The 24,235-nt window shown below is 44.1% G+C and overlaps 1 protein-coding gene across 2 annotated transcripts in view; it reads left to right on the plus strand.

The window, feature by feature from the left end:
- Positions 1–476: 476 nt before the first annotated feature.
- Positions 477–24,235, plus strand: part of CCDC171 (coiled-coil domain containing 171) — a 215,773-nt gene continuing 192,014 nt past the window's right edge. The window contains exons 1-5 of one of the 2 annotated variants that reach the window (XM_024211088.2): positions 477–491; positions 1,341–1,398; positions 5,950–6,125; positions 14,387–14,525; positions 19,883–20,057. In XM_024211088.2, the coding sequence (XP_024066856.1) occupies positions 6,079–6,125; positions 14,387–14,525; positions 19,883–20,057 (361 nt within the window). In that variant the 5' untranslated portion in view covers positions 477–491; positions 1,341–1,398; positions 5,950–6,078. Of the gene's footprint in view, positions 492–844; positions 1,399–5,949; positions 6,126–14,386; positions 14,526–19,882; positions 20,058–24,235 lie in introns of those variants that run through there. The other variant, XM_029911722.1, reaches the window with a different exon arrangement.

The following is a 24,235-nucleotide window of genomic DNA, read 5'->3' on the forward strand; positions in this document are numbered from 1 at the left end:
TTCCTGCCCTGCCTCGCAAGGCGAGCGGGAGTTCCAGAGCTCAGCGCGGGAGGAGAACTCACCCCCTCCCTTATATTCTCTCCAACTGCTCGCAGTGCGCAGGCCCTCTTTCCACCTCTTATTTCCCCAGCACCTCAAGCGGTACCTTACTGCGCATGCGTACTCCTATCCTGTCGGGCCAAGACCAAGGCCGTTCGTTCTGTCTCCGGCCATTGGGAGCGTGATGCGTCACAATGCTCTGTCCTTCCAATCGGAAGCGCCGTTCTTGGGCAGAGGGGTGGGACAAGGTCGCCGTGGTGTTGTTACCGGAAGTGGCCGTTGTAAATTTCTCCTTGAGCTGAGGGAGGGGCGGCGTGGGTTTGTTGGTCACCTCTGGGTCCTAACGCCTAGCCCGTCCCACCGTCCATCCCCACCTAGCCCAAACTCCGCTATAACTGCCTGCCGGCCTGGTGCTGCCAGCCACCGCTCCCCGCCAGGGCTGCCCCGCAGAGGTGGGGGGGGGGGGTAGCGGGGAGAGCAGGGCTGGTGGGGAGACTGGGGAGGGGTTGGGCGAGCAGGGGTGGGCTGATGGCTTTGGGGGTGAGGCTGATGGAGCTGGGTCGGGAGGCAGATGGGGCAGGAAGAGAAGGGGGCTGATGGGAAAGGTGGAGCTGGGAGCTTATGGGGGAAAGGAGGTGCAGGGGGCGAGGACATATGTGGGAGCAGGGGAGGAGCAGAGGGTGAGGGGGAGCATCATTATTATCTATGAAGATGCAATTTCTTTTTAATGTCCTTGTGGCTGGGAATCCTGCTCCCCAGAGCCTCTTTTTCTCATCAAAAACATTTAGGATTTGGTAACATTTTAGACGTAGACACTTCTCATCCTGAGTAATTCCAAAGTGCTTTACTAGTTGTGAACATATTGCCCTGTTCAAATGCAGCCATTTCTGAGGTGGAAGGCAACAAGTTGGTTCATAGTGCAGTGAAGGAAGCAGAAAATAGGACTGGGTGAACTTGTGTTTTCAGGGAGTTGTGGTTTGGGATTCTAATGCTTAGACTACTGAGCACTACGGTGGAGATTTCTCTGGAGGGAGGGCAGTTTGTATATTTGGATTATAAACAAAATCAGTAAAATGCTGGATGTGTATTAGTTCAGAACTTGTTTTCCTAAAATGTTACTATACACAATAGAAAACAAAATAGCTCGTTCTAATCAGTGTAGAACCAGGGGCTGCTTCTTGTGATGGGTTTTGTATACACAACAAATGTTCCGGAAAAAAAAAATCATGGTAATTCTTAGAATGTTCACTGTATATTTGCAGAGCACTGATGTTCTCATTTTGTATGATTTTGTATCCTAGTGCTTGCTGATCAGGCTATCTGAGGCTCAGAAAATGACAAGGCAGAGCTGACCTACAGGTGTGACATTGATATGCTCTTGCTCAAGTATACACAGAAGTAGCAAGAGAGCTTTATTCATTTATATGTATGTTTGGTTAAAAAAATTGTGTAGATCTGATTTTTATCATGTTGTATCTAGATATTGATGATGTGGCATTTTGAACAATTTCTAAAACTGGAAAGATCTTTAGTCATTTTCCTTTATTTAAAGGGATTCTATTATTAACGTTGTATCAAAAAATTCCATACCTTTGGATTATTAACAGATTAATTTAAATAATATTTCAGTAAGATATATAACTGCAGTGAAAGGATAACTGGCCTCCTTTAAGATTTCACTGCAAATTATGATTTGCAATAATAAAAGTATAGATAGTTTTGGCAGAATCTGCTGATTGGATGTTCAAGTTTGTAATTTAAATATACTAACAACACCTATTCCAATATTATAAGGCCGCAATCCTGCAAAGACTAGTGCATAAAGTTAAGCATGTGCTCAAGTCTTTGCAGGATCGGGACCTAGTACTGTATACAGATGTAAATCACAAGAAAAATTAATCATAGATCTATATTAACTTATTAAATTGAACTTTTTTGTTGCTACTTGAACAAATTTTTTACTGGAATCCCATGAGATTCCAACAGTTCATACTGCCATCAATTAAATATCATATTTGTTTGTTTATTTGTTTTTTGCAGCGTGGTAGTAAATCAGTCAGTTATTTAAATAAAGTAAAGAATACTGCATATTCAAAACTAGTAGCTTTCTACTGAAACATACTTCATGCTTCCTCTTTACTTTGTTTCAAACTAAGTTCAGGAACATTTTCACACTGCCTCATCTCTAGTATGGTTCCAACTACTAAAGTGATTTCTAAAAATTACTAGTTATCTGGACAATGTGAATGGGACAAAATGTGTTAGAACCAAACTTAAGCCTGCCTGAGGTTCTGGCTTGAGCTACCACGTTGCCTAAGCCCTAGTTCAACAGTTGTTTGGTGATGGTACGTGACTCTATGCTTGAGAAAAAGCAGTTCCGGTTGGGAGCCATTTAGTACTATTATTATTTATTATATATATTACTGTAGTGCCTAGGACCAATGTTCCCTCTAATTTTTTTATGTCCATGTGCGGAATGAATTTTGTTATGTGCACCAATATGGAAGTGGCGGGAGTGGGGCCGAGGAGTTTGGAGGGGGGGGGGCCTCAGGGCTGGGGCAGAGGGTTGGAGTGCGGGGGCTGAGGGCTCCGGCTGGGGGTGCGGGCTCTGGGATGGGGCCAGGGATGAGGGGTTTGGTGTGCAGGCTGCCCTGGGGCTGCAACTGGGAGGACACCGCCCAGCCATCTCTTGCCGCAGCAGCTTGGGGTCGGGGGGGGAGAGGCACCTCTCCCCAGCCATGGCGGGGCGGGGCTGGGCTGGGTTGGGGAAGGAGGCGGGGGCACCTCTCCCTGGCTGCGGCAGCTCCGGCTGGGCTGGCCTGGGCCGGGGGAAGGGTGCCTCTCCCTAGCTGCGTGACCCTTGATAACCTACTGCGCGTTCGTGTAGCTTAGAGGGAACTTAGCCTAGGACCCTGTAATGCTAGGTGCTGTACAAACCCAGAACAAAAAGATGGTTCCTGCTTCCAAAGGGCACACAAACTAATTATAAGACAAGAGACAACAGATGAATATAGACAGATGGGGGAGTACAAGTAAACAATGAGACAATATTGGTCAGCATCATATGCAGTCATCTCAGGACACCAGCAGTCCAACTGTTGTCAAATTTTGTGTAGTATCTTTGCCAAGGAATTTTGAGGAGGAATTTGAAAGTGGATAATGAGGTTGATATATAGACATTTATGGGGAACACATTTGTGGGCAGTATGGGACAATGCACAAAGGTCTTTGTTTGAAAATGTAATAAGTGGGCGATGGAGGCTAACCTCATTGGAGGCAGAAGTTGACAGCTTGATAGCAAATAAGAGAGGATAAGTAGGCTGGGAATTGACGATGAATGGTCTTGAAAGTGAACACAAGCATCTTATGTTTGATTCGATAAAGATGCGGGAGATAGTGGAGGGAGTGAAAGAGAAGGGTGACATGGTCAAAGTGATGGGCTAGGAAAACGATCTTAGCAGTAGTAGAATGGATATGAGTGGAGCAAGATTGTATTTGACAAAGCCAAAGAGAAGGATGTTGCAGTAATTGAGATGCGAGATGATGAGACCTTGGATGAGAGTTTGAGCTGTCTCTTACTGGAGCAGAAATAATTTGCAAGATTTAGACATAGCCTGGATATGAGGACCTAGAGAGAGGTCCAAACCAAAGATGATGCCCAGGTTACAGGCCTGAATGACAGGCAGGATGGTGGTACACAGTGATAGATAAAAGATGCAGTGGAAGGTATTGGAGTGGGAGGGGGAGGATTAGGAGCCATGTTTAGTACTACCATTTCTGAGTTCCCCTAAGTAGTTCAGGATGGTAGCTTTGACCTCAGAGTTGGTTGAACATCCTGATTCAGGGCCCAAGAAGCAGTTTGTGCCTCTGATGTTGCAAAAGATGCTAACTAGGCAATTTAAGAGGACTTCTTCCACTGAGCAGCCATAACCACCCACTCACTTGAAGGTGACCAGATGATTACCCTGATGTCTATCTTGAATGGAGAAGAGACCGTAAACCTGGGCAGTGTTCCTGGGTCGACAAACCCCTGAACTGTGTTTGCAAGGAGCAGATGGAGGCAGGAAACCCATCCTCCATGCGCTGGCCAGTGTTGTTGGCTGGATGTGGGGTGTCATTTAATAAGGTGATTTAGTATATGTCCTTTTCCTCCCTGAAGCAATATAAAGGGCACGCTGCAGGGAATGTGCCTCTCTGTATCAGAGCTGTGTCTTAAGGGCTAGTTTGCACTTTAATAAGGGCCTAGTTTCTCAAACACTTACTACTGCTTACTATGAGAAGCAATCCTATTGACTTCACTGGGACTACTTCTGTTATTTAGCATTTTTGAAGAATTGAATACTAACACAACTTTACAAGATTCAGAGACATGTGACTCAGTGACCTTGTCTATATTGCAGTTGCTAATGTAACAACTGTCTAGCAACTGTATCATAGTGCGTTATAGTTTTAAAAACATTTATTACATATTTAGCTATTTTTTCAGGTGGGATGGAAGGACGGCTTTAATCTGTAGGGGGAGCCTTCTTGTCAGTGACAGTTGTATACCAGTTATGTATTTGAGTTTTAAATGCATGTACATGTTTAGAAATAATTTTTGTGGGCACAACTTATAAATCACAAATAAGTAAACTAACATAGCTTGAAATGTTTGATAAAGCAACTGGAGCCAAATTAATAAATTAAAAGTCAATTTCTGTTCTCATTTGCTTTAGATTTACACCCAAGTAATTCAATGAATTTAACTTAGTTACTTTAGATTGGCCTGAAATTATTATTAAACAATATAATAAAGAATGAATAAATAAAAGTGATAGGATTTTTTTGTGGGGGGGAGGGAGGAGTAGATTCTGTTTTCTGGAGACAAACTGCAGAATGTGATTGAATTAAAAATAAAGACAAGAAAACACGTACAGTTTTTAAAAACCTTCAGAAATAGTATAATATAAAGTGATTAAATAGTCCAATTTTGTTAGAGCTGAAGACTGCTACGTTAGGTCAGATGGAAATAGATTATGGCAAACACGTGGCTGCAACATTTAGATGGTAAAGATGGCCTGCAGGCTAGGTCCTAGGCATGGGAGTCCATCTAACATGGCATGTAGAAGCAAATCTTCATGGTTAATTAATCTTTTTGCTGAATCTAGCATGTGCTGACCAAGAGAACTGTAAATGAATTTATTCTTCAAGCTGAAATAAGTGTTAGCTTTTTCAGATTGAGTGGTGATATTTTAATATTTGTTTTGTAAATATGCTTGATGTATTAAGTGTATTAAGAGAATAAACCTGGATTTCTTCTATGCAGAATTTTTGCTAAAGGAATCTTCACATTAATCAAATTTATGTTTGATGCTATAATCCATGATACTTTATAGTGATTAATGACCTCAGCACAATAATTGGTAGAAAATGTCAGGTTTCTATGTTATCTAACGGCAGGAGGACTTGCTAAGTTAAGGGCCACTATCGTACAGTGAACGCCCAAATATTGACCTACCTTAAAATTGTTCTATCATGGAGCCTATTTATCTGTATTGTGACTTTAAAACCAAAACACCCAAAACCCACAGATGAATGCGTCATCAGGGAAATGGAGGGATACAACCTACAAAGAGACAATTTTGTGTGTTTCGCTCTCCTTCTATTGTAAATTTAGAATCAAATATTGTCCTCAAAAACATGCATTTTCTGCTCCAGTGTTCAGGTTAAGGGCCTGATCTTACAAATGCTTACTAGGGGGTATAGTTCTTTTTGCTGTCTCCGATTGGCTTCAGTGAAGCTATATCTGGTAGTAAGTGTTAACGTGACTGAGCCTAAAGCTTACATTGTTTGTTTAATAAATATTTGAGAATAAATACAATTGATTCCTTTTGTTACAATGAGAAATAAACTGCCCTTTTTATGTTATAGGTTTTAATATATCCATATGATGCAAAGAGAAGAGTAATCTTTGAAGTGTCAGTTTCTGTAAAAGAATATAATTGAAGATTATGTTCGTTATACAGACACGATAGATTAAAAAATTGGAGATTCGTCATCATGAATTCTACCCCTCCAATCAGTTACACTATTCCTGAAATCAAACGGTGAGCTTCAGTTCCTTATTTTAAAATCCAGTAACTTATGTTGTCTTTCTGTGAGAATTTTTCTTTGTTTTGGAGGTTTGGCAGTAGGTCATTCTAAGAAAACAAAACTTAATAAATACACCTCTACCCTGATATAACATGACCCGATATAACACGAATTCTGATATAATGCGGTAAAGCAGTGCTCCGGGGGGGGCGGGGCTGCGCACTCCAGTGGATCAAAGCAAGTTCGATACAACGCGGTTTCACCTATAACGCGGTAAGATTTTTTGGCTCCCAAGGACAGCGTTATATCGAAGTAGAGGTGTACATATCATTTGTGCTAGTCTGATACAACTTGTTTGACAACAGCTAGGACAGAGGGCATGAATGATATCTTCAATTAAGTGCAAGAAATGCTAGGAAAGCACAGAAGGTATTTAAAAAGAAAAAAGCAGTGGGGCAGAAGGAGTCATCAAATACAGTTAGGTGCATTCGCACTGAGTTACAGAAGTCTTTCCTTTGCCAGACAAGATGGCATTTGGTTACACTTTCTATACAGTTCAGTTGTAGGACTAGTCCTAGATACTTGGGCACTGGAAAGAATCTGTTCAGGAAGATTGTGTATTGAACTGAAACTTTGACTGTCTTTCTGAAAACCTTGAGGCACGTCCCATGGGACTGAGGGTCCTCATATTCAGACAAGAAATTCTCTGTCAGCTTCCTTGCAGTGGACTGTCATGCAGGGGAGAGAATCAAACAGTTGGCATAAAAGCCCTAAAAAAAACAGTTGAAAAATTAGGCTATGGTGTATCTGTCATTTGTCAAAGTTCTGTACCTAGACAGATTTTGGACCTAATTTTCAGAAGTAATGAGCACCACCTCTGAAAATTTCTGCTTTTAGTTTATAGTTAAGTAAATGATGTGGATTGCCCTCTGGGAAACCAAATAGTTTAGTGGTTTCTCAAGTACTTCCAGTTGGTTTATTAGAACAAGTGGGATGCATAATCACTTTTATTTTTTTAATGCCACCATGGAAGGGAGAGAGGAAGGATGCATTTGCAGACTTATGGTCATGGATATGGCCCTTGTCATTCACATCAATGTTTTTGTTTTGTCGAGTATACAATGTCTTGAAACAATAGCACGATTAGCGAGAACCTTGATTCATTCTAATAATATTGATCCTAAGTACTAGCTGTTGTCATTTAAATCATGATGGTACAGGACTCCTAAATGCTTTGGCAGTGGTAGCAGAATTCTGTGGTAGACTCTTTTTCCTTGAAACGTGATCTTTGGTTAGGATAGATATGCAGAATTCCCCTTTGGCTATAAGAGTTTAGAAAAATCTCATAGCTAATTAACAAGTGGAAGAAAAATCAATCTCTTAGTTGTGACAGATATAATTACACTACTTTTTGTCAGGTGTGAAGAAAAACCCCTAAGACAACTTTTACAATATTGTAACCAATATGATTGCAGTACACAACTGAACTTCAAGGTCAACTTATTGATTTGCTGAGTTGCCTATGTTAAATTCTCATTACCCTGCAATGTAGTATTCAATAGCTATTTCATTTGCTCTTGCTTTTCTTAAAGAATTTTAGAAAAAGTGTGAAGGATGGCATTTTGTATATGATTTTGGTAAAAGCATATTTTCTAAATATGATTATCCATCAGGAATATTAAATAATGCAAGAACACTTTGAACAAAACTGTACAGTCATCTCACAATTACTTTTATGATGATAGAAACAAACAGCTTCTGTTAGTTCTTATAAAAATCCATCTGTATGTATGTGTGTGTTCGTTCAGCCTTACCACTTACGTTCTCTTTAGTTATCTCCTCTAGTTATCATTGTCATTGCTTTAGTTAATCCTCTGTTCATTATATATATATATTATATATATATAATATGTATGTATGTATGTATGTACAAGGAATAGCTCCCACACAGGGTGCATGGAAGGTGTAAAATATCAGCAAGTCTTGTGTGTTGGATACTCTGCCATTGTTCTTGTGATTTATTGCATAGCTGAGGCATATGCTCTTCTGTATCTGCACAACTTCTCCTGCTACTCTATTTTTAAAAAATCCATTTCAGTGTTAATAGGTCGTTTGACTTCTTTATTACACTTTGAGTATAAGTACGCAATCTAAAATGTCTAATTTAAATTACATTAATTTTAATCCATTTTATAATAAATATTAGAAGTTGCTACCCTAATGACTTAGTTGTTTTGCTGAAACCCTGTGCTTTGAAGTGAAGGCACCTCAGTCTAAAGCCATTCTGAAGGGGCAAGAGCTATTAATGTTGTTGCTAATGTTTTGATTTTCATGGCAATCAACCTAAATTACCTTATGGAAGAGCTCATTGTTGAATTGTGATTTCAGAGGCAATGTAGCAAATACCATAAATAAAAATTCAGTAATTTGCTTTATGCTGCTGTTTTGGTTTTTATAGTACTTCCAAAACTTCATTCCATAGCTATAATGTCCAAACATGAAATATACAACTTTGCCACACTGGTCTGACTCTGTTTTTTGTGGGGTTTTTTTGCTTGCTGGTTCTGCTGTTTGTGTGTTTAGGCCCCAATTCTTCAAAACTCTTAACCACGTAATTAAGTCTTTTGCTGAATCAGAGCCTGGCAGTGTGATATGTTAACTGTTCTAGACAACCTCTTCTTCATCTGCTGCTGGCTAGTGGGAGGTTTGGGGGAAATGGCTTTCCCAAAAGCATGGCCTGGCCCCCGCCCCCTCTCCAACCCCTCCTCTCATTCCTGACTGCCCCCCCCCCCAGGACCCCTGCCCCATCCAATCACCCCTTCCTCCCTGTCCCCTGATCGTCTTCAGAACCCCCGCCCCTGACTGCCCCCTGCCACCCCATCCACCCCCCGTCCTTCCTGACTGCCCCCTGGGGACTCCTGCCCCCATTCAACCTCCCTGTTCCCCACCCCCTGACCTCTATCCAACCCCCCCTGCTCCCTGCCCTCTTACCACGCTGCCTGGAGCACCGGTGGCTGGCGGCATGGCGCACCAGGACAGGCAGCCATGCCACCACACAGCACCGGGTCAGGCCCGGGCTCTGCAGCTGCGCTCTCCGGTAAGAGCTCACAGCCCCGCCGCCCAGAGCTTTGCGCCGGCGGCGGGGTGAGCTAAGGCTGCGGGGGAGGGGGAACAGCAGGGGTGGGTCCGGGGGCGAGCCTCCCGAGGTAGGAGCTCAGGGGCCGGGCAGGAAGGTCCTGTGGGCCGTAGTTTGCCCACCACTGCATTAGAGTGAGGCAGAGAGCCACACTGTAAATATGAATTCAGTTAATTTTTCTCTCTCTCCATTCTTGCTAGGAGAGCTCCCTTCCTCTGAAGGTGAGAGGGGAATAGCTCTACTATTTCTCTTCTTCGCCTTACAAGTCTCTTGGCTACTCATTCATCTCCACTCTTCACCATCTCAGGGCACTTTACACTCCTCACACCAGTATGTAGAGTACATACACAGTATGGCCCCCTAGCATGGGTATAAGTAGCAGTATAGACAGTAAAGCACTGCTTAGGCGAATAAAGACATGGCAGAAACTTAGGCTATGTACCCTACATAGCTCTCTGCACACCCAAGCAGGGCCTACATTTAGCAGTGTAGTGTCATGCTATCTTAGCCTTTCCCTGCTGCAGGGAAAGACTGCAGCACCAGGGAAAGTCTGCAAGACACATACCCTACATGTTGCTGCTGCCATGAGAGAGCTTCAGAAGTGCAGGATGCTTCAGGTCCTGTTCTCCATAACTCAGTGGTTCCCAAACTGGGGTTCGTGAACCCCTGGGGGTTCACAAAATGTTACAGGGGGTTCTCAGGAAAAAATTCCCTAATGGCGGACAGAACTGTCCATAGGGACCCCGGGCAGCACGGGCCAGCAGCCAGGAGCCTTGGGGACTTCCAAGAGCTAAGCAGATCAAAGCAAGCATATCTATCACACTGAGGAGTTTTAAACTTCAAGTCTCCTTTTACGAAATAGAAAGGGAGGTGGATATTTTTTGCTGTTTTTAAAATTAAATAGTCCGCTACTGTTGTTTTTAAATTATTATGAAGAACAAGTTTAAGCTTTGTTGTAACGTGCATTGTTTGCCTGGACTGCTCAAGACCTGAATGCTTGTGTAGGAGGAACTCTTTCAGTTGGCTTCTTAAATACCTTCATGCTTTTTCACATCAGATACTCCTTGATGAAACATAGGAGCCAGAGGCACCAGTATGGGGGGGGGGCGACAAGGGTCATGTGGCGCCCCCACGTCAGCATGGCGCCCTATGGGTCCCTGCCCTTTTTTTCCAGTGGCCCCCCGTCGGCTCCCCACTTTTCTGGCTTTGACTCCGCACCCCTTTTTTCTACTGGCACTTCTGATAGGAGCCTTGTCTTATAACAGGCTTAATCAAAAGTGATACAAGCTACAAAAGTGAGATCTTGGAAAAGTGTTGCCATTTTCATAATGTAATAAAAATACTGTAATGATAAATAATTAATAAATAGTGTGTAATAAGCATGTCATAAAAACAAATTTTATATTTCCAAGATCAATGCTTTTATAATTTATGCTGAGGTAAGGGAGAAAATCCATGGAAATATTCGTTTTTAAGAGGGGGTTCACGAGACTTGACATTTTAGTGAAAGGGGTTCGTGAGTTGTTAAAGTTTGGGAACCACTGCCATAACTCTTCTGTATGTGCAATGGTTACTTCACTTTGAAACAATATACATAGCTAATAATGCAGCCTGATGTTCCTGCTACTGACAGCCTTGTCTTAATGCTTCATTTGGGATCTATACCCACCTCTGGCATCTTGCCACTGGATTATAAAGTCTTTGGGGGCAGGAATGAATGATTCCCTGTTACAGACTGGGGCCTCTAGCACTCTTGTAATACAATTAATGACTCTTTGTACACACACCAATGATTCCACTGACCCCTTGTGGTAGAGTGAGCCTCTACAGCACCCCCTTGTGGCACTATTGAGCCTGACTCACATTCCCCTTTCCCAGGGAAACTCTCCTAACAGTTGTCTCTCTTGGCACCCCCCAGCAAGGTGCTAGTTACAAACTTAGAGAATAGTCTCAGATGCAACATAAAAAGGGTCTTCTGCCCTCTGGTTCAGCTCTCATTTCTTTCCTGCTCTCCTACAGAGCTCTAACTCATAAGGCTTTTTCCATCAGGGGGTGTCTCCCTTCTTCCAGGACCTGTTACAGGAGCCAGCATTTCTCCTCCAAGCTCTCTACCTGAAAGTTATCCTTCTCTGGGGCCTACCTTCTCCCACCAGAGGTCTTGCAGCCCTTTTTAGAAATCCCATGACCCAAACCCAGCTGGGCCTAATAATTAAACAAGGCCATCTGGTCCCCTTCGCATCAGGATCAGCTGGGGGGGCGATTTATGAGGGGGAAGGTGATCTGTCACAGGTGAGTCTGAGCCTGACTTGCCTTAAAGGCCTTTGACACCCCTTCTGTAAGATTTCTGCTGGGTTCACATCCATCAGTATTTGCTACAAAATCATTCTCCACATCTTCAAAGCTCTTATCTAACTTGTTCCCTTCTTTCCCCTTATGCCATACTTTTCTAGCTTCCTGTATTTTCTGGTCTCCTCTCAGTCCCACACTCCCTCTTTTTCTTAGTTGGAGGTTGATCCCTTGTGCTGCTGCCCCAGAGATGGTCTGCCTCCCTACCATCTCTGATTTTTCCCATCCATTTTAGAAACATCAAAAGCCCAATTGTTCTATGCTGCTTACAACCATCAAGGTGTTGCAGTGTTCCTCCCAGTTGCTCTTACTAATTCTAGCCCTTCATACTCTCCTTACCGCTATTTGATTTTCCTCCACACTCCTAGCTTCTTATTGTAATGGCTGTGAAATGTGAGATACTTGTGTATAATACCTTATATTTTAAGTTATTTCATTTTTAGCTGCACTGTGCTTTTGCCTCTCAACTAATTTTTACCTCCTCCTCATTCTTGATTCCTTTGGGTATAGCTCCCATAGTAACACTATATAGCTGTTGTGGTTCTGTTGCACTGAATCCAGGTGCAGTTTTGCAAATGTTCATTATCTCCCATATTTATTAAGTACATTTCACCCAGAGGAATAATTATCTGTGACACAAACAATTGGCCTTATTTCATATAAAAACAATGGACACTGTGATATGAAAGTAGCCACAGTATAAATATTAGATCTTAAAATATATATGGACACTGTCAAGACAATTCGATGCTTAAAATAATAGATTTTTGCCTAAATTACTAATAACACCTTGAAACAATTAAAGTTGATAACATTTTAAAAAACAAACGTAGTGTTTACCTATTATGTTTTTGTTTTTCATGTTCTCGGATTGGACAACAACATTAGACCAGTAAATATCTCTTTCTGGTTCTGATTCGTTGGAAACTGTAGTAGTGTTTGGTAAATAGGATAATGTTTATTTTTATATTTAAAACTACAGCAGTTTTTGGTGATATTTTTAATGCTTTATTTAGGCCAAAATATATGCAAAACATCAGTTTTTCTAATTGTATGGAAAATCATGCAAACTTTTGTAGGTCATTTAGGGTTGCCAACTTCCTAACTGTACAGAACCAAACACCCCTTCTCTGCGGCCCCGCCCCTTCTCCAAGGCCCCACCCCTGCTCGCTCCAACCCCCTCCCTCCGTTGCTCACTCTCCCCCACCCACTTTCACTGGGCTGAGGTTGGGGTGCAGGAGAGGGGTAAGGGCTGTGGCTGGGGGTGTGGGCTCTGGGGCAGGGCCGGGGATGAGGGGTTAGGGGTGCAGGAGAGGGCTTCGGACTGGGGCAGGATGTTGTTGTTTGGGAGAGGTATGGGCTCTGGGCTGGGAGTGCGGGCTCCGGGTGGGGCCAGAAATGAGGGGTTCAGGGTGTGGGAGATGGCACCGGGCTGAGGCAGGTGGTTGGAGTGTAGGGGCAGGAGAGTATGGGCTCTGGCTTGGGGTGTGGGCTCTGGGGTCAGGCTGAGGGGTTTGGGGTGCAGGAGGTGGCTCTGGGTTGGGTTGTTGGGGGTGTGTGTGTGCGGGCTCCTGGAGGGAGTTTGGGTGCAGGAGGAGACTCTGGGCTGAGTTGGGGGTGCGGGGTCCCAGCAGCGCTTATCACGGCTCCCAGAAGTGGCTGCCAGGTCCTTGCAGCTCCTAGACACAGGGGCAGCCAGGGAAGCGCTGCCTGCTGCCCGCGCGCCTGCAGGCGCCACCCCCACAGCTCCCATTGGTTGCAGTTCGCAGCCAATGGGAGCTGCGGAGCTGGCATGCAGGGCAGGGGCAGTGCACAGAGCCTCCCTGGCCGCCCATGCACCTAGGGGCTGCAAGGACCTGGTGGCCACTTCCAGGAGCCACACGGAACTAGGGAAGGCAGGGAGGATGCCTTAGCCCCAGGCCTCCATTGTGCCACTGACCAGACTTTTAACGGGTCCCTTTTTGACTGGGTGTTCTGGTCGAAAACTGGACGCCTGGCAACCCTAAAGTCACCTTGGGGAAAATAAATTTTTTTCGTATGTGCTATGGCCTTATTTTCATTGAAAGTGTATTTTATTTTTAATTGTCTTGGTTGTTTACCTTTTTTGTGGGAGCAGTTAACTATAGAAAAGATACTGACTATATACAAAAGTCATACTTATTTAACTGTCAGTTTTAAACTGATTTAAAAGTTAAAATCAGTGTCTAGATTGCCATATGAGGCATATGGATTTAATGAAACAAGTTTCTAAACCAGTTTAGTTAAAATCCATTTCCAAACTGATTTTAGTTAAATTGGTACAATGTGTGTGTGTAGATAAAGCCTCAGTTGCTAAGCTTGATCCTGCTCTGTGCTTAATGTTCTTCATTTCCACTGAAGTAACAGGGAGTTGAGAGTATTCACCATCTACCAAGAGTGCACCTTAAACCTGCATCTTTTTTGTGGTAATGCAAGTATGCAAAATATCTCCTCTCCCCCCTCCCCCCCCTTTTTTTTTTTTTTTTTAAGGAAGAGCCACAGAAAGGAATGATGGTTGCAGATGTGTGGTGTAGTATGATAGAGGAAGGTGAATGATGTAACCAACATTTTATGGTTGGTGATATAGTATTGTATGGTAAACAGAAAAATAAGTTTGAATCTCAGTGAAACAAAATAACGGAGATCTGCTGGACATCTTTTAAATTGATAGGGTTTATGCCTTTGCAGTGTCCTAACATTTAATCGAATCAGTAACAATGAAAATTGATATGATCAGGGAAGCAATGATAGTTAAAATATACTTCTGTTTTGCAGCCTACACTGTATCCAGAGTGAGTTGAGGCTACTGCAAAATAGTAGTCAATCAGAGCTGGATGTTACTGAAGATCTGAGAAGGAAACTTCATCAAGCCAAAAAAGAAAAACTGGACATAACGACTAAACATAACCAAGATGTAAGTTTTTATTCCTAGAAAAAAAAATCAATATTTTTAATTAAAATACTCTTAGCACTACTGCCTGTACTTTAGAGACTTCACTGACTTGTTTAAAAAACAAAAAAAAACAAAAAAAACAAGGGAAATGACATAGCAGTGCCCACTTCATGTCTCTTGAACATTTGACCCTGATTCTGCATGTGCTGATGGAGATCCTCACTGATTTCAGAAGACTGGTGTGGGTGTGCAGGGGCTTACATGTCAGTCCTGCAATGAACTCCATGTGGGTGAGGAAATCTTATTTAACCAGTAAGGGATCACTTCTTTCTCTCCTCCTCAATCCCCCTTGCTGTGTGGTAGTGCTGATCTGCTCTGTTTTATGCTTTGCTGGTAGTGCAAGCAAAGTGAATTGTGGAGACCTTATGGAGCGTGATCCTGAAACATATGACGTTTGAGCCATGCACCCAGAAAACATGTACACCTGAAGCAGGGTGATGCTGATTGGTGTGGATAGTCTGAAACCTTTCAGCTTGCTCCCAGTGCCATCCCTCTGTTTCAAGTTTAAATGGTACGATTATCTACTGTAGATAAGGCTTTGGCCAGATCAGTGCAACCTGGTGAAATTAGAAGCACCTGTGCAACAAAATTATCACAATAGAATGAAATGCTGACTACATGAATTGTTGTTTTGTATGAAAATGCATCCTGAAAAAAATCCTTACTGGAATCGGAGGAAGTTGTTATTTACCTGTATCCACAAACTCTGTATGGAATATCTCACTTTATTTAATAATGGCTCTGACAACAGCTGTAATGGTTAGTAATAAGTGGCATCAAATGAAGTGTCACTTGCCAGGTGGATGAGGGTAGAGGATTGCTGCCTCCACTAATAATTCACTGTCTGGGATTGCAAGATACAACTCAAGTCAGTCTTCTTAATAAGCTATTTTTTATTTTGCAGGCCATTAGAATTTGAATGCAGGTTATGTTTTCAATCCAGCTGGAAGTCAATTGTAATTTGTAAATTAAGTTGGTGCAAAAACAAAAACCTCCAAATTGGACACACCTTAAAATGCTTGCAACTGCTCAGCTTGTGTAATTTTGCAATTCCACATAACTAATATTTTAATAAAATGTATAGAAGAATATTATGATGTTTGTCAACTTACTTGCATGTGTTGTTTAATGAATATTTCCTTTGAGTGATTTCACTTTTATCGTATCTTAAAAAAAACTTATGCTTGAAAAATGTTTTAAAATCTAAGTATTGAAATAAAGGAACAGTAGAGAAATCGAGAGAAGATTAAAAAAAATCTATTAAAATGAACTTGAACGTCAAGCTTAGCAGTATAAAGCATGTATATTAAAAAGTAAATTTGACAGTGAGTATAGAAGCAGTAGTAATCAACTTTGGACCCATCTACACTAAAAACGTTTTCTAAAAGTTTCCCACTATTGCTATCACTTAGTTCAGCCCCCAAAATGGTCAAAATGTAGGGAATCCTAGTAAACATGTTAGCAGCTGCCAGTGGTCTGTTGGTTGATTAGCCCGAGAAGTTTGTGCTACTTTTTTGAAAACCTTGGTGATGGCTAGCAACCCAAACTTTTTTTTGCAAAATATCTCCATATGAAAGGAATTCCAAGGTCCTGGGTGCACTAGGCGGTGAACCATATTTCAAAACTGAGCTTGAATTTGGTTTTGGATCTGTTCAAGCTAAAATATATTTCAAATATGGCTTAGCTGAACATTGTTTTCAAATACCATTTTTGAACCAGGTTTGAAACTGGTTTTGCTGGTAATGTTTTTTTTAAAAGAGTGTTCAGACTCTGTTTTTAAAGGGCACCAACTTAAAATCTAGTAATTAAAAAAATAAAATTAGTTAATTTTGGGTACAGTAACTGCCCTTAAGCACTTTAACTAATGTTTGTGGTTTAACAACCACATTTCCTGGCTTTCTTTTTTTCTCTCCCATGTTGCTGTTTGAAGGATGGACTGAAACAGTGAAGACTGACAATGGAGGGAAACTAAAAAGAGTACCTTTTCTTTAATCTTTCAGTTATAACAATCTTAGGGGCTCGTTACAACAATAACATTCAGACAGAAGCTTGATATTTTAAGTTGATTTTGTCTCTTTAATCATGGTTCAAACACCAGGGTAGAAAGGGTTTTCATTATTCTGTACCTAATTTTCAAGCTCAGATTATTGTAGAGAAAGGAAGTTCGGGTGGCACAGGACAGGGAGTTAGACCAGGATTCTTTTTTTCCAACTTTGCACTGTTTTCTTGGGTAACCTTGGGCAGTTACTTGTGACCAAAGGAGGTTATTTAAAGTCTGCATGCATACAGACAAAATGTGTACACACTAAAGATCTCTTGCAGTTGTATGGGCAATTACAGTGATGAACTGTTTAAGGTGTAGGTCACAGTGACTATGAAGTTCCAAATGGCCTAAGACCTTCTTACTTCAGAGACTGCTCCTTTCCCTGTGATGTACTGCCATAGTTGTAGGGTTGCCAGATGTCCGGTTTTCGGCTGAAACGCCTGGTTGAAAAGGGACCTGGTGGCTCCGGTCAGCACTGCTGACTGGGCCGGTAAAAGTGCGCTCGGTAGCACGGCAGAGCTAAGGCTCTGTGACTGTGTGGCTCACTGAAGCAGCGGCATGTCCCCCCCTATGGCTGCTACGTGCAGGGGCAGCCAGGGACTCCGCATGCTGCCCCCGCCCCAAGCTCTGACTCTGCAGCTCCGGGAACCACGGCCCATGGGAGCTGTGGGGGCGGCGCCTGCGGACGGGGCAGCGCGCAGAGTCGCCTGGCCGCGCCTCCACATAGGAGCTGGAGGGGGGACATGCTGCTGCTTCTGGGAGTTGTTTTTGGTAAGTGCTGCCTGGAGCCTGCACCCCTGACCCCCTCCAACGCCCCTTCCCCAGACCCAATCCCCTTTCCGCCCTCCAAACCCATCAGTTCCAGCCCGGAGCGCACTCATGCACCCCAAACCCCTCATCCCTAGCCCCATCCCAAAGTCTGCACTCCTAGCCAGAGCTCTCACACTCCCCCTGCATCCTCAGCCCCACCCCAGAGCCCTCACGCCCCAGCCCCCTACCCCAGCGCTGATCCTCTTTTCTTCCCTCTGAACCCCTTGGTCCCAGCCAGGAGCACCCACCCCAAATCCCTTATCCCTATCCCCATCCCAGAGTCTGCATTCCTAGCCAGAGCCCTCACACTCCCCCTGCATCCCTGCCGCAGCCCAGAGCCCTCTCCCACACGCTGAACACCTCAGCCCCAGCCTGGAGCCCCCTTCTGCACCCCAAGCCCCTCATCCCTGGCCCCACCCCTGAGCCCACACCCCCAGCCGGAGCCCTCACCCCCTCCTGCATCCCAACCTACTGACCCAGTCTGGTAAAAATGAGCAAGTGAGTGAGGGTGGGGAGAGCGAGTGACGGGGGTAGTGGGGAATGGAATGAGTGAGGGGCGAGGCCTCAGAAGGGGCAGGGCAGGGTGTTCATTTTTTTGCGAGTAGAAAGTTGGCAACCCTACATAGTTGCTGGAACCTCTTTGTTATAAAAGAGAGGGAGCTGCTGACGGCATTTTCCGGGAGGGCCCTGGGACTCCAGAAATTGTCCCTGCCCTCCCCCAGTCTGAAATTGATGACTTTCTGAGCACCCTGCAAAACCATTTGTTTGATAGGATTTGGTGGGTGGCAGGGGGGAAGGGAAGGATGAATGTACATTCCTATGTGAGTTGGAGGCCAAAGGATTTTCTGAAGTTTCCTTTTTTTTTTTTTTTTTTAATAATTTGTTATCTGGCTGAGTTAAATTGTTGTTTCCATTTGATTATTTAATGTTGTTGATTCAGTTAATTGTATATTAGTATTTATGCTGCTGGGTGGTTATTATTAGTCTGATTATTGTCAGCATGCTCAGATTTAACAAACTGAAAAAAATGCTGATGCAAAAGCTCTAAGTAAATACACCTGCAAACTGCCACTTGGATGCAATGTCTACCTCATTTGCAGCCATTTATTTAAAGGGAGGAGAGAGCAATATTATCAAGTTACAGATTTTCTTCAGATACTCCACATGATTTTTAGAAAATGAACAAAGGAATGTTAGTATTTATATTTGCTTTACAAAAAGTTATTGGATGAGTTCATTTTTAAAACAAATAAATAAAACTTCTTGATTGTGATGTCCGGACTAGTATCCATTGACATTCATTGCCATATTTTAGGGTATGTTTACACAGCAATTGGAGGTGTGATTGCAGCACATGTTGGCATACCCGCACGAGCATTAATCTAGTTAGTAGAGCTAAAATTAGCAGTGAAGACATTACAGCACATGTTTCAGTATGGCCTAGCAACACAGGTTCGTACCCAGGACCCCTCGGGAGCTTGTACAGCCCGTTCTGTCAGGTCTTCACTGATATTTTTAGGTGTGCTAGATAGATTAAAGAGTAAACCCATGCTGCAATTACACCTCCAACCTCAGTGTATACCAGGGATCGGCAACCTTTGGCATGCGGCCCATCAGGGAAATCCGCTGGCGGGCCGGGATGGTTTGTTTACCTGCAGCATCCGCAGGTTCGGCTGCTTGCATCTCCCACTGGCCACGGTTCACCGTTCCAGGCTAATGGGGGCTGCGAGAAGCAGCGTGGACCGAGGGATGTGCTGGCCGCCACTTCCCACAGCCCCCCCATGGCCTGGAACGGCGGACCGTGGCCAGTGGGAGCTGTGATCGGCCGAACCTGCGGATGCTGCAGGTAAACAAACCGTCCCGGCCCACCGGCGGATTTCCCTAACAGGCCATGTGCCAAAGGTTGCCAATCCCTGGTGTATACAATACCCGTAGGGCCCAACCCTGCACTAGTGAATCCAATGAGTGTTTTGCCTTTGACTTAAGTGGAAATAAAATCTAGAAACTTTTAAAATTTTCTGTCCATAAACTCTATGACTCTAAAAGAGACCACCAGATCATCTAGTGTGACCTGTAGATCACAGGCCACCAACACCACCCAGCATCCACAACTAAACCCAAAAACGGAAATTAGACCAAAGTACTACAGCCCACAGGAGACTAGAGTGTTATTTGCCACAGGGAGAGAATAGGAGGGAGAAAGGTGCACCAATGCCTGAGGACCCTGCAACGGCAGGGAATTGATTGTGAGATATTCCCAGATAATTCTGGCAAGTGACCTGCACCCACATGCTGCAAAGAAAGACAAGCCCTCCCTTTACCCCTCTTCCCCATGGTCCCTACCAATCTGACCTGGGGGAAAAAAATCCCTCTCTTTATTAGTGTTTCTTTGAAAAGTTAATACATAAGTTTTATAATTAATGATAGATACATTAATAGTTTCTAAAACGGATTCCTCTTCTAGCTGTCCAACTATGAAAGCCAGATTGCCAGGTTGCGATCTGAAGTTGAGAAAGGAGAGGCCATTCGACAAAGTCTGGAGTATGAACTTGTCATTGCCAGAAAAGATGCTGGTCTTGAAAGATACTCTGCAGAGGAAAAGTTATGTGAAGCTAGCAATCGATTTCAGCAGCTTCAAGGTATGTTTCAAAAACTTTTAAACACCCAACAGTGACTAAATTTGTTAGTCCAGAGCCTCTGTATTATGAGTCAAGCAGACAACTGGGATGCAGTGACTTAATTTGGTTCTTTAGTCGTCACTGGTTTGGGTTGGGTTGGTTTTAGCTCTACCTTATATTTCCAGCCTCCTCTCCAACTCCCTTTGTGAAACTATCCTGGATATCCCATTGCCAAATTAAAATAAACATACTAAAACTCCCTTCTCCTCTCCTTCAGCTCTCCATTCCCCACTCACAACCAACTCTTCTCTTGATCTATCCTTTATATCACAGTCAAATTTCACTATCATCCTTGTTGTCCAGGTACATATCGTTGGTGGTATTTGACTCCTTTGTCCTTCTCTCCCCACATCTAGGTTGTTACTATATCTTGTAGTTCTTCCTTTCTTCTCCATTTCTATTGTAGAAACCTTTGTGCATGCCTGGTCACTTCTCATCTGGTCGTTTCTCTGGTCTACATGTATCTCATTTCTAACTCTTATAAAACTGCTTCTCTTTCTTCCCTGCAACTCTAATAATGAGTTACAGTTCTGGTAGAGCTCCTCCAAGAAAATACAACAACTTGATGAATTCTCTAAGTTCCACCATGCTAGGCCTGTGTGTTGTAAGCTGCCTGAACCTGAATAGGCTCCAGAGTAGTCTCAGAGTGGCCTATAGCATACTTCCTAAGCACAGGCTGTCACCCCTTCACAGAAGTGGGACCTCACAGTGCACCTGCCCTAATCTCTCAGAACTAGTGCTGACCCCTCCATGGGCCATCCAGTACCTTAAGCACTCCCAGAGCTCCAAGTTTGTGGGCACCATAGGTTACAGTTTACCTAATAGTTGAAGCATACAACACACAGACATCATAAGAGATTCCAAAACCAATCACTCTTTACTTTAGATAGCACAGGATATATACATAGCTAGACAAAACAATAAAGTGCCTTTTTGTATTTCCCTGCCTCAGTTTCCTCACCACTTTTGAGATGTTCTTTGGGATTAGGTCACAGTCTTTTAAGGAGTCTAGGATTCTCTCTCTCCCCTTCCCACCTGCACATGGCTTCTCTTCTGGAATATGGAGTCTAGACTAGCTGTCGTCAGCATCATCATCTCCTTCTCCCCTCCCCCCCCTTTGAAATGGCTGATGGGAAATTTTTTTTTATTACCTCCAGTCCCCTTTGTCAGGTGACCCATTGATCAGCTTCATCTAATGACCATAGTCTCCCAGCAATTGATCCATTCCTTAGTTACCAGCCCACCTGGAGTTCAGACTTGAAAAACTGGTTTGCTCTGGGCGATAGCCATTGTAACGGGGTGCACTCACCACTCTGGCACCTCCTGCTGGCTGTCTTGGGAATTAGCTCTGCATATTAGTGCACCCTCTTCTGGTAGTGCCTCACCACTGTCACTCCTGCTCTAGGACCCATGTATCTCCAAGGGCCACGGCATCCTCTTCAGCAACACAGCCCTCCGGCCGTGCCACACACTGTGCTCCCCACTTTTCGGGGGACCTGCAGTCCACTGTTCAGCCACTTTCCTTAGTGGCTGCTGCAGCCAATACTTCCTTGTGGCCCCAGCATCCTCTTTGCCCTTACCTCAGGCCTCCACCTGCAAACCTGTCTCTCGCTGCCCTGGTCCCTGCTCTGTCCAGGGGGCTGGCAATTCTCTCAGCCCTCCAGAGACACAGTCCTTCCTCCTTGGGCTTCCAGCAGAGAACTGCTTTCCTCTGTCCTGCAGCTCCCTTTTTACACGTGCCTGCTTGGCCCTGATTGGGTGCTCCTTTCAGCCCTTCTCTGATTGGCTGCCTCTTGCACAGCCTCCCTAGGGCTCTGTTAACCCCTCAGAGCCCAGTGTGGGGCAGATGCCCCATCACAGCCATCTTTTCGTCTGAGTGCTCTATTTCAGGGATACTCAACCTTTTACTTTCTGAGGCCCCCTCAACATGTTATAAAAACTCCACGGTCCACCTGCCACAACAACTGTTTTTCTGCATATAAAAGCCAGGGCCAGCGTTAGGGGGTAGCAAACAGGGCAGTTGCCCAGGGCCCCACGCCACAGGGGGCCCCCACGAAGTTACATTGCTCAGGCTTCAGCTTCAAGTGATGGGGTTCAGGGCCCTGGGCTTCAGACCCATGCAGTGGAGCTTCAGCTTTCCATCCTGAGCCCTGCTGGCCCTGCTTGCCTGACCCCCTGAAGCCCGCTCGCAGGCCTGCACAGGGCCCCGGACCCCTGGTTGAGAACCACTGCTCTATTTGAATGGCTCATCATCAAGATTTAGCTCCATTTTTAGCCTGGTGTAACCACCCCTTGAAATTTTCCTCCAAAGATGGAGGTAAGAAACAGCAGAGAAAGCACAGACTAGCCGTACCATCAAAATGGAGTTTGTAATTTGATATAGATACACACAGCGTTCATAATATCAAACATCCTATGTACATAATTTCCCAAAGCATCACATAACACCACTCTCTTTGAATCTTTCTTCTGACTTCTGCAAGAAGTTTAAGCTTCTTCTGCTCATCTGTCTACCTCTCAGCCATCATTTTCAACTTCTTTTTCTCCCATTCTTTATTCTCCTTCCATGCAACATTCCTTACATTACAAGTAACCTGCAAAGTTTAAAAAAAAAGGGGGGGGAAGGAGGATTGAGAATGGTGTGTGGGTGTTGTTTTTAATGAAGCTTTTTTTCTACTTGTCTTTTATATGGTCTAATATACTTTGAAAGACTGAGTGGATGAATGGAGAACTGGTAGGTTTATGACTGAAAAGAGAAGTGATTTGTTTTTGTTAAAAAACACCACCTTTTTAGTTTAAAAAGTTAGGATAAAATATATCTATGTTAAGGATTCAACAACCTCACTCATTCAATTAAGGGTTTAGAATGCTCTTAATACATATTTTTGAGTTTTCCAAGAAAGAACACTGGATTTGACATGGCAATTACCTTAGAAATACCAGCCAAGTTGATCTTTCTACTTCCTTGAAATAATTAAAAATCCTTTGGCTTTGAGGGGTGCCATATACGTTGTAAGGAGAAGGGGGGGGGGGAAAGGCACAAATTCAATATGGTTTCTTTTGCAAGCCATCATTAAACACTGCAAGCTAAAGACTTAGTTGTTAGTTTCCTATTTATAGAAAAGTTCTCTATGTTCCTTCCTATACCTACTAATCATAGCATTCTTTTAAATATCAGCTTTTCAGCATCTCCTGTTTAATCATTGAACATTGTAAGACACAATCTACCTAAAGTGCCAGCTGTCAAAATCTTGTTTTGTGACTTATTTCTAGGTTTAAGGAACTAATTAGCTGATGCAACATAATCCTGATTTGACTCTTTTCTTCTCTGTTCTCTATCAGTTTATGGCTTAACATTCATTCTCCCCGGGGGATTGGAACCTTCTCTAGTCTTTTCTTGATTGCTTGCTGCTTTAATGGCCAACGTCTCAGTAGTTTAATGCTTTATTAGATGGGCCCTACTGTGAGCTTGCAGTCTTCCTAAGGTTGCCAAGTGTCTGGTTTTTGATGGGAACACCCAGTTGAAAAGGGACCGTGGCAGCTCCGGCCAACACCGCTGACCGAGCCGTTAAAAATCTGGTTGGCGCACCCCAGAAACGGTGACATGTCCCTTCACTCCTAGGCGGAGGCCCAGCCAGGGGGGCTCCATGCGCTGCCCCTTCGCCCCAAGCGCTGGCTCTTCAGCTCCCATTGGCCGGGAATCGTGGCCAATGGGAGCTGCAGGGGCGGCACCTGTGAGTGGAGGCAGCGCGTAGAGCCACCTGGCCGCACCTCTACCTAGGAGCCAAGAGACATGTTGCCACCTGAAGTAAGCGCCGCCTGCACCCTTCACCCCCTCCCTTACCTCAATCCATTGCCCCAGCCCTGAGCCCCGTCCCGCACCTAAATTCCCTCCTGGAGCCCACACCCCGAACACCCTCCTGCACCCCAACACACTGCCCCAATTCTGAACCCCCTCCTACACTCCAAAGCCCTTGACCCCAGCCCGGAGCCCCCCTCCTGTATTCGAAACCCCTTATCCCCGGTCCTACCCCAGAGCCCACCCCCTGCCTCAGCGTAGAGCCCCCTCCCACACTCTGAACGCCTTGGCCCCAGCCTGGAACCTCATCCTGCACCCCAGCCAGAGCCCTCACAGCTCC

The sequence above is a fragment of the Terrapene carolina genome, unplaced genomic scaffold, assembly GCF_002925995.2.
Source record: "Terrapene carolina triunguis isolate 2854851 unplaced genomic scaffold, T_m_triunguis-2.0 Scaffold113, whole genome shotgun sequence".
Lineage (NCBI taxonomy): Eukaryota > Metazoa > Chordata > Testudines > Emydidae > Terrapene > Terrapene triunguis.